The sequence below is a fragment of the Ruditapes philippinarum genome, unplaced genomic scaffold, assembly GCF_026571515.1.
Source record: "Ruditapes philippinarum isolate M1 unplaced genomic scaffold, ASM2657151v2 ctg812_1_1_1_1, whole genome shotgun sequence".
Lineage (NCBI taxonomy): Eukaryota > Metazoa > Mollusca > Bivalvia > Venerida > Veneridae > Ruditapes > Ruditapes philippinarum.
The window spans coordinates 633,306-646,433 of record NW_026862783.1 but is presented as its reverse complement, the minus strand read 5'-3'; the positions used below and the strand labels follow the sequence as shown (position 1 = coordinate 646,433).

Sequence of the window (13,128 nt, the reverse complement as noted above, 5' to 3'; positions counted from 1 at the left end):
TAGCTTTAGCGGTCCCTTTAGGGGCCAATCAAATTAATATGAGCAAACTTGACAAAACACTACCTAAGAATGCTACAGACAAAATTTGGTGATCACCCACCGATTATTCAGTAGGAGATGATGTTAAAATGTTTTTTCTATTGTTAGCTTTAGCGGCCCCTAAAATGGGCCAATCAAATTAATATGACAAACTTGATAAAGCACTACCTAAGAATGCTACAGACAAAATTTGGTGATCATCCATCAATTAGTTCTGTAGAAAGAGACGTTCGAAGGTATTTCTTCTTTAGCTTTAGTGGCCCCTAAAAGATCAAATTAATATGAGCAAACTTGATAAAACACCACCTAAGAATGCTACAGACAAATTTTGTCGATCATACATCAATTAGTTCTGTAGAATCAGATATCTAAATGTTTTTTTTCTCTATTTTTAGTTCTAGAGACCCCTAAAAGGGGTCAATCAAATTAAAATGAGCAAATATGATACAAGACTACCTAAGAATGCTACAGACAAATTTTGGTGATCATCCATCATTTAATTTAGTAGTAGAAGATGTTTAAAGGCTTTTTTTTTCATTTTTAGCTCTGTTGACCCCTTAAAGAGCCCAATTTAGCTCTGTTGCCCAACCCATTTGCATTTTGATATATACTCATTATTTGTATAATATGTTTGTATACATGTATTTAATTCAATAAAATATTTTTAAACTAAAAGGGCCCACTTGAAATGACATGAGCAAATTTAAGTGTTACTGTCACAAGGATGCTACGGTAAATCTGCCCATCAATTTCAGGGAAGAAGATGATTGTTGACGCACGACGACGGAGTATCCCCCTTTGATACTAATAGCTCGTTCTGATGAACTAAAAAGAAAAAAAAATAGATAGATTTTCCGAAGTCTCACTAGAAATGTATATAATTATATTATTTATAGAGAAAGAGATAAAAATAACATTCTGCATAAAGGAACTCCACTGAGGCCCAAAAGCATATAAAATGACTTTCTTATACAGATCAGCTGATACGCAAAAGATAATTAAGAGAATACACTCAGAAATAAATAAAAATTGTATTTTTGTGTTATTCTTTGCTCTATTTGAGTGAAAAGCGTTGTAACAATTTTCCATTTTTTAGCCAATTTTCACAGTTAAAATAATTATTCTGGAAATACGGAGTGAGCGAATGATATGAGCTTTTGCACACAAGTTATTGGTCTAGACCTACATAAAATGGAACATTAATCTCAAAATAATTCCATTTTCATTTTACACGTACTACGTGTAGGAGCTGGTATATTGTCACATATGCTGACGTAGAATTAAAAAGAAATAATAGTGCTTCAAACTTTTAGGTGAAGTTCAATGTGAGCTTCATCTTTCTTCTCATTAGAAGGTACGATTATGAAATTGTATATTGTGTGTATATTAGTACAATAAAATATTATATGAAATATTATACAAGTTATTAGTTGAATTAGTTACAATAAAGACGTGAACTTGTTAAATAGTTCATTGACAATCGCAATCTGTCGTAACAATGGAGATGCCTCACTTACATTCCTATAAACATTACACAGTAGCTCTAGTTTATCTAATAATGTGGCACATCTTTTCGACAAAAATGTTATATTTTAAACAGAGTGCACATATAAATTTGACATTTACGTGTACATTATTTCTACAGGTTTAGCACGAAAGTCACGAAAATTCATAACATTAGTAATTACAAGGCTGCTCACTCACGATATTTGAGAGAGTGGTGTGTATACATTGGTCAAACATTATGTAAATAGGTCGAGACAAGGGTTATAAATGGAATTTCTTTCTATACGTTTTTACTTATTATTACTGAATAATGTACATTATGTATTCTGATATTTTGAGTTTAAGTTTATTAGTGTACAATTTTTAGTAAAGTAATATGATTATCATTTTTGCAATTTTGTATCTGCGGCCCCAGATGCCAATACTCATGACCCCACCTTTCTCCCACGAACCCTGCCACCGGAAAACTAGTAAAATGCCCGACTGCTTGTGGGATATGCATTACCTCGTCCATGAATCATATTTTTTTTTCTCTTTGTAATACAACTTTCTGGATTACTAAGTTATGTCTGCGTTAAAATGTACAAAAAAGTACCCTAAGATAATTTGGTAATTGAAAAATCCGAAGGGAAATACCAAAAACATTTGTGTTGTTAGAATGACCAAGAGCATTTTCAAATACCCTAGCCGAACCTCACATGTCTTCTTAACGGTTCGCGCGTTGCTTATATTACCGCGTGCGCACGACCTTTACGCGGGAGTTTCATTTTGTTTGACATAGAGCTAGTAACGTGTTTATTAAAAAAAAAAATGGCGGCAAACGAAGGCACAGCGGTGGCTAAGAAGCCCAGCACAAAAACTCATCCAACATATTTAGAAATGGCAAAGGAAGCAATAACTTCTTTGAGTGACAAGAAAGGATCAACTGTTCCGTCAATTCAGTCGTATATCGCTGGGAAATACGCCATTGACGGAGACACCGTGAGAATACATTTGAAACCAGCGCTAGCAAAAGGTTTGGAGAATGGCACTTTGGCAAGACCGAAAAATTCAGATGCCAAAGGATACACAGGAAGATTTAAAGTCGATAAAGCTAAGGCCACTAATGAAGAAAAAGAAAAGGAAAAGAAAAAGAAACTGAAAGAAAAGGAAGCGAAAGAAAAGGTATGTTTACAAATCACTGTGATACATTTTTATGCGATATATTTCCAGGGGTGTTTTCCTCTAAATTTCACAGACTTTACTAGCCGGTTGTAATTCCTAGAAGTTTAGTTATTTACCTGTCAGCTCTGCTGGGCACATGAAGCTTTGTGTCAGTCCAGCAGGGAACATGCTAGCTGTTCTTCTTGGGGCACAGACGCTTGGGGGTCAGATCCTGCCCCAACGTGATACACCCCTGTATCAAAAATATTTTAATATTTAAACACGAATGGGACACCTGTTACAACGATAAAACTGGTTTTCAAACAATTTTTACATATATGAAAAAATACTGTTTACCATCAAATCTCTATAATGTAAAGATTGCAGACTCCAAAATGTACATACGAATTCCCTAAACTAATAAAACCTTATAAATCATTATTAAATAAACCTTTCTGCAGGGTTTTATGAGACGCAGAATTCTGCGCCCCTATATATACGCATAAATTTTGACATGTTTTGGTTGGAGACCATAAACCGGACATTTTTTCAACATTTTTTCATACAAATTTCATAATTTCAAACCTAGAGACCTGAAAATTTGACACGGTTCAGCTAGGTTCTTCTCCTAACTAACAAACTAGTTTGTTTATTTCTGATTACATTGACGCTTGTATCTGAGGCTCGTCAAGGAGGGTATCAAAATTACCTTAATTGTCTACACTACAGTACCATGTGTCCAGACAGATATGTACATGATGTGATTTAATTCTGTTAAATGCTTTGGTATTTTAATTTTTCATTTTTAACATGATAAACAATATTTCAGCAGCAAATGCTAAAGTTTTGGATATTTTATTGTTTACTCTGCAAATGATTATAGCTGGTATATCAGGTCAGGTATTGCACTCTTAAAGCCCAAATTTTCAACACCAGCATTCTTGAAATAGACAAAATTTAATTACTTATTTATAGAAGAAACATGCAGTTACTGTTCTGAAAAAAAATGTCTGATAGACCGACAATCAATGAACAAAGAAAAAAAACTAAATTAAGCATTTTCGGGGCTGTCCAGGCTTGGTGGTTGTCAGGTTTTGATGGTCCCCAACCAGTACGCATGCAAGTTATCCACTTGCGTCCAAGTGTACGCACAAAAATAATCCTAGACAATAGATATTATTGTTTCTGACCCGATATGATTTTATCTCTTTCTTCTCGAAGCTCGCAAAATTCCAGTTAAAATCTTATATAGCGAGCAGAAAATGCTTGTATTTGTTCATTTCGGAAGTTAACATAATTGAAATCTACTGCGCATGCTATTGGCAAGTGCCCGCTGCAGAAACTGATGTTTACCGTGCAAGCTACAGCCTACAGTAACTGATGACGTTTACCGTAAAACTATTTTAGGTAGCTGTTTTTGGTTTTTCTGTGGCTATATTTAGACAGACTATTTATAACAGGCAATTACTATTGTTTAACGTATCCAATGTCAATCTACCGGTTCGTATTTTGTATAATAAAAAAGGCTGTGGTTTTTGCAAACTTATTTTCATAGTGTTATAGAAATTAAGTCACTGGGTATGTAATTATCGTTGGTGTTATAAATATAATGGTTTTGGCGAACTTAACTTATGAGGAGGTGCAAAAGCGGTTTCGGCGGCCTTGTGTTATATTTTTTAAAAACGCAACATATTTAGCTGACTGGTCTGTAAAGATATCTATTGCGTGTTTACTAGTACAGCTAAAATATTTACAGATAGATTAGTACAGTTTTCAGTCTGTTGGTGTAATCACCTATCAATAACAATATATGCTACTAAAACATGACATTCCAGCCACTCAAAGACTAAGCCTTTGAAATAGCACATGATATTATTGTAAAGGGCTATAATAAAAACCAAACTAATTTAAAAAGTGATAACAGATACTGATTATGAAAACAGTACAATATACACGCTTGTATCATAGTTTGGGTACCTTTCTGTTGAAAAAGTGTAAGAGTTAAATCGTATACATATACATGCACAGTGCGGTAACTGGAGTGCGGGTATCAGTTACCCGCACTCCAGATAATGCCCGTGGATTGGTTCATTTTTGCCGGGGTTTACATATTGTGACGGCAGAGAAAGGGAAAGGGGCAGAACTATTGTATTCAAATGCTCGTTCATTGGTTATTTTTTTTCTGGGGTTTCATATTATGACAACAGGGAACGTGCTGTCATGTTTGACTATGATACAAAAGAGAAAGAACACCAAAACACTCGGCAATCTGATTTATACTCGGGGGCTACGCCCCCTCGTACAAATCAGATAGCCTCGTGTTTCGGTGCTCTTTCTATTACATATTTCTTAAAGGGTAAATAAATAATTTTGAGCAAAATTGAGTGGTCTTCATAGTCTTTTACAGTGAATATAATTTTGGACCCCTAAAATTTAGACCTGGACCCCTACTTTTCTAGGCTGTGCATTCACTGGACCCCTAGAATTTCAAAGAGATGTAAAACCCTGCTTTCTGTGACTTTTCCGGTGTAAATTGATAGAATTTGGAATTATCATCTAGTTGCAATCAGAATAAACATTTATAAATCACATTTTAATATGAAAATCAATATTTAATTAAAACCGAAACTAAATTTTGCAATCTGTCCAAGCATTTCAAGAAGAGTATCGGGTCTGCCTGGAGCGCTTGACAAGCAGGTACATGCTTTCGACTACTCTAGCATTCTTTCGTCATGTCTCGCGAGTCAGCTGTCTGCAAGCCCTTGTTTAAAAGACATTAATTTGTAATAAAACTATTTCCAAGATGCACAGTGTGTTGTTTCACAAGTTTTTTATTTTGTATAATGTACAATATAAATATTTGAATTTGGTCATATTTGGTCTCCCGATAGTGATGAATTTGATACAAGTTTAGTTGTGAGATAATTATATAGTGTTTAGTCCCAGCTCAAAAAGTGAAACAAGAGCGCAATCATGTTAGTCTCAGGTCACATATTGGTTAAACTGTTGACATTTTGGAGTCTTCAATCTTTACTTTCTTGATACTTGATGGTACAGTGATTTTTTTTGCAATTTTCAAAACAACCTGTGGCTTTCTGAAGGGGAAAATATAGCGCGATAAATCAGAAAAGGGGAAATCAAATACCAACAACTGAAAATGGAATTAACCCAACATTTTATAAAAATTTCAATTTCATTTCAATTTAATATGCATGGTACATAGCAGAGGCTATCTATAGTAACAGCTTTATCTGCTAGATGATATTAATCAGATGCTGATAAGTCATGGTTCTGGTGAAGAATGTGTACAGGGCATTTTAGGGGAAAATATTAGCATTTTTAGGGGAAAATATACCTATTTTGGGCTAGGAGAAACAGCCTTTATTCGGCTGTAAAATACATGAAAAAAAATCACTGTGGTATATGGTATTTTTTTCATGTATGTAAAAATTGTTTGAAAACCAGATTTATCGTTGTAACAGATGTCCTCCTGTTCATGTTAAAATATTAAAATAGTTTCGATAGAGAGTTAACAGGAGCATATCACATTGGGGGGCAGGACCTGACACCCAAGCGTCTGTGGTTTGGGGCAGGGAATTTAGCAGTAATGATGCACCCCGAAGGGTGTGCATATAGTCGCCATTTTGTCCGTACGCCCATTCCCTATTGTCCTGGACATAACTTTGAAACAACAAGTGGTATCAACATGAAACTTTGTAGGTAGATCGATCTTTTTTGGTAGAAGTGCAGTGCAAAAGAGCTTTAACTCTTCCTTGCCTAATCTTGGAGTTATTGGCCTTTGGTAATTTTTTCACTTTGAACTTTGTCCGAGACATAGCTCTGAAACCATAAGAGGTTTGTAGGTAGATTGATCTCATTAAATAGAAGAGCAGTGCAAAAAAACCTTAACTCTGCCTTGCTTAATTTTGGAGTTATTGAACTTTGTTCATTTTTACACTTTGAACTTTGTCAGAGAAATAACTCCGACACTTCAAGAGGTATACTTTTCTGTGTCCAAAACCTACTCCGGGAACATCACCCAGTTCAACTGGTTCTTGTTCAGTTTTGTTAAGAGTTATTACCCTTGACTTAGTATAACCCTTGACTTAGTATAAGTTTTCAATTTTTAACTTGTTTATGCATAGTTCAAAAAGTATTTGACCAGTAGGCCTGAAAGTTTACAAGAATGTTGTTAAGCATCTGTATTTTTATGGTTTTGCTCTGTATCAGGGCATGAATGATTGTTACAAATTTTAACTGCTATACACCTATTCTAAGACAACAATTTGGGAGATTGTAAGTTTTGAAATAGCACAAGACAATTACGCCAGTAATCCATTAAGTCTGAAAGTTTTCATATTATCATTAGCGGCCGGTATCTTAGGGCTGTTGATTAATAATGCAATATTGATGTATCATGTTAAGTGAAATATCACCATTTTGCTATTTTGTATAAAGGGGAAAAGCCACCTTCCCTTTTTATATGCCCAAATTTTGGGCATATTCTGTTATACCCCCTGGCGTTCGTCCGTCTGTCGTTAGCAATTTGGTTTCCGGAGCATAACTTAAGTTCCATTTGGCCCACAATATTCAAACTTCATAGGATGATTGTCCATATTGGGAACTTCATAGGATGATTGTCCATATTGGGAACTTCATAGGATGATTGTCCATATTGGGAACTTCATAGGATGATTGTCCATATTGGGTAGAAGACCCCTATTGATTTTGGGGTCACAAGGTCAAGGTCACTATTAACTTAAAACTGAAAACAGTTCCCGGGGCATAACTTAAGTTCCATTTGGACCACAATATTCAAACTTCATACAAGGATTGTTATTTGAAGGAGGTAATACTTTATTTAATTCCCATGTCTTACAAATGCTTCATCTTTACTTTAAAAAAAAAATTTTTCGGGCATATAATGCTCCGCCTAGCGATGCTCTTGTTTAAACAGTGGATTTAATTTCAAGGGATCTGTAAGATATAAAACCAAATAAACATGCTTTCTTTTGGTATGCTGTGTTTGTATGTATAAAACATGTTTGAATTACACCAAGATGACAGTCTATTACACATATTCAAATAGTTTCCTCTGTACAAGCAATTTCATTTGATATATTGTTGATATTTGGCTTTTGAGATATCCATACAAAATTTTCCCTCAATGACAGTCCTACTGTATCTTAATTGGACCAAACCTAAAACTTTGTTAAGATGCTGACATTTTCCTTATTTACAGAAGACTGCTGCAAAGAAAACTGCAACAAAAACTGGTGAAAAAAAGACTGTTGCAAAAAAGCCTGGTGTAAAGAAGTCGCCTACTAAGGCAAAAGCTGGAGACAAAGCAAAGAAAGTTGTCAAGAAAACAGCGGGCAAGAAAACACCAACTAAACCAAAGAAAACACTTGTTGAAAAGAAACCAAAAGCAGCTAAGGTACATGTATTTAAAGTTATAGAAAAGTAAAATACATGTATATGAATTTGTCGGTGCCTTTTTCAAGTGGGTAGCATAAAAATTATGAGAATAGTTTGACTTAATAGTTTAGTTAAAATATATTTTATTTCTCCAAGTTTAATTATATACATGCTACAATTAACTTTATATATTTGAGGCATTTTAAATGAATATTCTTACAACAAAGGATTCAAATTAAAAATACACTCTTATAAAATTCTTCTACTCAAGTTCTCAAAAATATGCCAGATCTAACCTTTGTAAAGTACTTAATAAATTGTTTCACTGAACACTTCAATATGTTTTAAATTTCTTTGACCACAACATCTGTTCATAGGCAAGGGTAGATAACTCTGTTATTATGGTTTCAAAGATTCCACTTGCAAATTTTTGCGAGTACAAGAAAATCTTAACTCTCGAAAAACCAGACAGAACTTGCATTTTTTTTCCAACATAGTATTTACCAATATATGCATATACCTGTATTTGTTTATTGTGGCAGTGCAATTGCTATTTCAAATGAATTTCCGTTCAGAGTACCTGTATAGTTTTTGTTAAAATTTCATTTTTTACAAAGTTATATCAGTTTATGCTCATTAACTATCTGCTACAGTAGCAAAAGTTTGTGAGTTATGGTTAGAAAAGTTAGTGGCGTTTTTCTAATTGACTGCAACTTTACAGTAACTGCTTTGTTAAATATTGTTCTACTAACTTATGTAGCATTATGAGAATATAACGATAAATATTGCACTATGATGAATTAATTGGACTGCATGTAAAAATATTAAAACAGAGATTGTCTTTTCAGGCAACACTGAAGACACCAAAGAAAACAACCAAATCTTTGAAAGCAGCAAAGACAAAAACACCTGGATCAGCTTCAGCCAGCAAGAGTAAAAAGTGATTAGGACTTTATAATAATGTGAATTACAATGCAAGACTGTGATTTTCTAGTGCGTTATTTAATAGTGAGCCTTATAGTAGCTATATGATATTGTAAAAAGTGCATAATTTATATTTAATTTGATTTTTTAATCAATAAGAACAGTTGAGAATTATGAACAAGTGAAAATTACATGTAAATGCTTTCCGAATTTTCTTTCAAGATTACACGTAGACTGACTTCATTGTAAATATCATTTTGTTCTAATGCTCATAGATTACAATCATGGTTTTCTGGGTTGTTTTTTTTCCACTAACTGAATTTTTAAATTTGTACGTAATGTAGAATTTTTATGAACTAATCAATTCATTACATGTTTTAAATATTCAATAAATTGTTTTTAAATAAAAAGAAACTTTAACTATTGTGTAATCTATTCCCTTCCTCTTAATACCTTGTAGACCTTAGCCATGTTTTTATTCCCCTCTAAAAAGGATGGGGCATATAGTTATTGTAGCGTCTGTCCAAACTTTGTCCATTCCATAGCTTTCTCATTAATGGATGGATTTGAAATATTTTTTGTATAAATGTCTGGAGTATCTTGGGTTTTTCCTAGGCAATTGATAGGTATGAACTTTTAAAAGTTACAGCTTCGAAAATAATTGCACATGTTGACTAATCTCTTGAAGGGTAGTGCACTGTGAAGCTATAAAAATGTTTTTTTGTACCTACAGATTAGCTGGGAAAAAACCCACATTTGCGTAGTTCCTGATCACATTTATAGGTCGGGCCATAATAAAGTACACTGATCTTCTGCGGTCAACAATTGTCATTCCTGGAAGGATTCAAAAATTATGCCTAAATGTGTTCGCCATAATGACAGTGTTGAGCATAAGAATCTGGTTCCTAGCTCAAAGGTTGAGGTTACACTTGTAGATCAAAATTCATGATATAAATTGTTACAAAAAGTACACTGATGTAAATGTCTGGTCAACAATTCTGTCGTTCCTGGATTGATTTGAAAATGATAAAACTTGTTGGACACAATGACTGTGTCATGCGCATGAATCGGGTTCCTACCTCAAAGGTCAATTTGGCATACTGTGTAACACATGATGCATCATCGAACAGGTCAGGTCTACAGTTCAGTCACACTTTTATGTCAAACATGATTGTGAATAGTTTGTCTTTTGTGCATAGCTTTGACATTCATGGATTATCAGCACTTTGAAATTATTTGGCATAAATATGCTTCTTATCAAGATGATAATTGTGTAATGAACAAAATTTAGCTCTGCAACCTAAATGTCAATTTCATACTAGTGTCAAGTCATGATATAACAGTGCATTGATGGTTCAGAACTTGGCTTAAATTTATGGTTCTTTAAAACAATTTGTGATTAGTTTGTAGCTTAAAGATCAAGGTTACGCTAGGACTTCTAAGGTTTATAGTTTCATAAAAGTACATCACTGGTTATATCCAGTCAACAATTGGTCATCCATGAATGGATTTTGAAAGAACATCAAAATTATTTTAAATAATTATTTAATATATATTTAATATATTAATTAAATAATTCAAAATAACATCAAAATTCCTTTTGACAAAGGAAAATTTGTCACATGTCAATGCCAGGTTGAGAGTTTTAAAAGGTTAAACTTTAATGTCAAAATAGTACACTGATGGTTGTGTTTGGTTATATTTTTGTCATTCATTCATTCATTGATGCTTATAGAAATGATTGGGCTCACTGAGAAAATGAGAAACTATTTGTTTATGTTTCTATATTCTTTAAACACACTTTTTATAGTAACCAAGCTGTTGATGCAAGTCAAAGACTGAGTTTGGTAGCATGAAAATCTGCACCTACTGCCAGTACAGACTAGAACATCTAGCTGGCAGTAAATTATTTACAGCTGTAAGGAGGCTCACCAAGTTTCAGCCTAACAGTTGCTCCAGAGCTAAATATTCCTGTCTGTGCACCCAGTGTTTGATTCTTTCTCTTGCATACAACATATAAGTCATATTTCAAAAAAAAAAAAATTAATAAATACAAAAACTAATATTTTCACAGTGTGAAAAGCTTGGAAAAAAAGAAATTTGTAATATCCAACCATTTGCATCTTGACTTAAGGTAGTACACCCCTAATGCACTATCTCCTCTTTGAAGAGTATTCAAATAGGCTAGAATCACTGTAAAGCGTATTGAAACTGAGGGGCGTGGGTTCGAGCCCCAGTTGGGGCAACTTTTTGTTTTATTTCTTTTTTTCCTTTTTAACATTTTTAATTAATCTCTCAGATCCCTAATGGAAGAAAAAAGTGATTCATTTTAATTATTCTATGTATTAAATAATGCCAAATTTAAAAGCAAATACGATACCAGATATTTTCAAAGTTTAATAAAATAAAAACTACACGGTAAAAGTATTTTATATTTTGTAAGACCAACCAATATACATTAGAGAAAATTTAAGCAAACTTTGAAAACAGCCCCTCATTGTGGAAAATTTTAGGGATATTTTACAAAAGGCTTTTTACACATGGAAATGGTCAAATAAGTGTTAAAAGTGGGTGGGGTAGGGTAACATTTTTATACATATTAAAAACATTTCGTTTAAAAACAATCATTTTGCTTGTTTAATTTGTTACCTAAATGTCATTATTTGTTTCTGAACAATGGGCATTAGGAAAACATTTTTCATAATGATGATATTATAGATTATTTTGAGTTTCCTCATTTCTGAAAAAAGCCCTTCTAATGGCAAAGTTTAAGTTCAGAAATATGTCCATAACTCATAAACCACACGGTAAATTGTGTTTAAATTTTGCATACAGATGACATTTAAGGCATATAACTGTCCTATGTTGTCAATTTAACAGTTCCTTATAGGGCCCATTAGGGGTGTACTACCTTAAGCTAATCTCCACAAATAAAAGCCAGCTGCATGGTTTTTGCACTTGAAGAATAGGGTTGCTATCCTAGGCATCAGCATAACATTTGGTAAAAGTTAAAGTGTGTTAACCATGGGACATATTCAAATGAATCTTTGGAATCACTTGACAATGACCAAGATCACCATAACCAACATGCATTTTCTTTATTGGCATTTAATCCTAGACATTACCTGGATTATGACTGAATTAGTCCTTACCTACACAAAATTGATTGTACATTATCAAGGCTTTGTATCAAACCATCTTCTGGTCCTTTAAAAAAAAAAGCAAAAGTAAACCTACAAATGAGTCTAAAAAGATACCTTTACACTCAAGGGTTGTGTTTTTGTGCAAAACTTCATGGCACTGGTCTTGTTCATGCTCAGCAAATTTCAAGCCCACACAGATCATTTTGAAATGTAAGTTTGAGATATTTAACTAACTTAAGTGACAATCCATGCTAGAGTTATGAGTCTAGGACAATTAGTCACATCTAAAGTTATATTTAACATCTAGTCATTATTTAAAACCAAATCTTAGTCTGAAATATGAAGAGGGCACAACACAGTAATCAGGAATGCTCTAAGTTCACTAAGGGGAAAAATAAACTCTTAACTTGTTGGAATTGAAGTGTTTAGCTTTTGCCATCAGCATACAGCCATGCCAGCATACGCATCTGTACAGTCTGACCAGCCTCTGTATGGTGGGAGCTTGTAATTTTAAACTGATATCCCTTAAACTTTGTATGGACTGTTCCAAATTCAACAGACGACAAATCAATTAGACAAACTTATCAGGTGAAGTTGTAGAAGTGATCTACCAATGTGGAATTCCTTTATTGACTGATTATTTTAAGCAACATTACTCCAGATTCATGCCAATTTTCATGAAAATTTTTAAAATGTATTGATATATAGAATATTGTCAAGTGAACAAAGAAAACCTTTATCATGTGTTGAAGATGTGTGTAGGATAATGACCCTTTTTTATGAAACTCAGACTGGAAATAAAATAATTCTGAACATAATTCTTTAATACAAAGGCCTAGAACACCTAGAACAGAAAACACTAATAACTGGGAAAAGCCTTTTATTTTCTTTTTCTTCTTGTTAAATTTAACATATTGGGATACAGCCCTTATGTAAAAACTAAACAAAACAAAAG

At 33.4% G+C, this 13,128-nt stretch overlaps 1 protein-coding gene across 2 annotated transcripts; it reads left to right on the top strand.

The window, feature by feature from the left end:
• Positions 1-2,293: 2,293 nt before the first annotated feature.
• LOC132720207 (late histone H1-like) lies at positions 2,294-9,444 on the top strand. 2 transcript variants are annotated; one of them, XM_060704282.1, is made up of 3 exons: positions 2,294-2,709; positions 7,931-8,125; positions 8,940-9,444. In XM_060704282.1, exons 1-3 carry the CDS (start codon positions 2,356-2,358, stop codon positions 9,048-9,050), a joined length of 660 nt encoding a protein of 219 aa, XP_060560265.1. In that variant the 5' UTR covers positions 2,294-2,355; the 3' UTR covers positions 9,051-9,444. The 2 variants fall into 2 exon arrangements, with proteins under 2 accessions (XP_060560265.1, XP_060560266.1); XM_060704283.1 differs by having other exon boundaries at positions 2,295-2,709; positions 8,955-9,444.
• The last annotated feature ends 3,684 nt before the right edge of the window (positions 9,445-13,128 follow it).

Excerpts from the sequence above, each read along its gene's own strand:
- LOC132720207 (XM_060704282.1), top strand. The coding sequence starts at position 2,356 with ATGGCGGCAAACGAAGGCACAGCGGTGGCTAAGAAGCCCAGCACAAAA. Across the intron at positions 2,710-7,930 it reads AAAAGGAAGCGAAAGAAAAG|AAGACTGCTGCAAAGAAAAC; the intron begins GTATGTTTACAA and ends CCTTATTTACAG. Across the intron at positions 8,126-8,939 it reads AGAAACCAAAAGCAGCTAAG|AGATTGTCTTTTCAGGCAAC; the intron begins GTACATGTATTT and ends ATATTAAAACAG.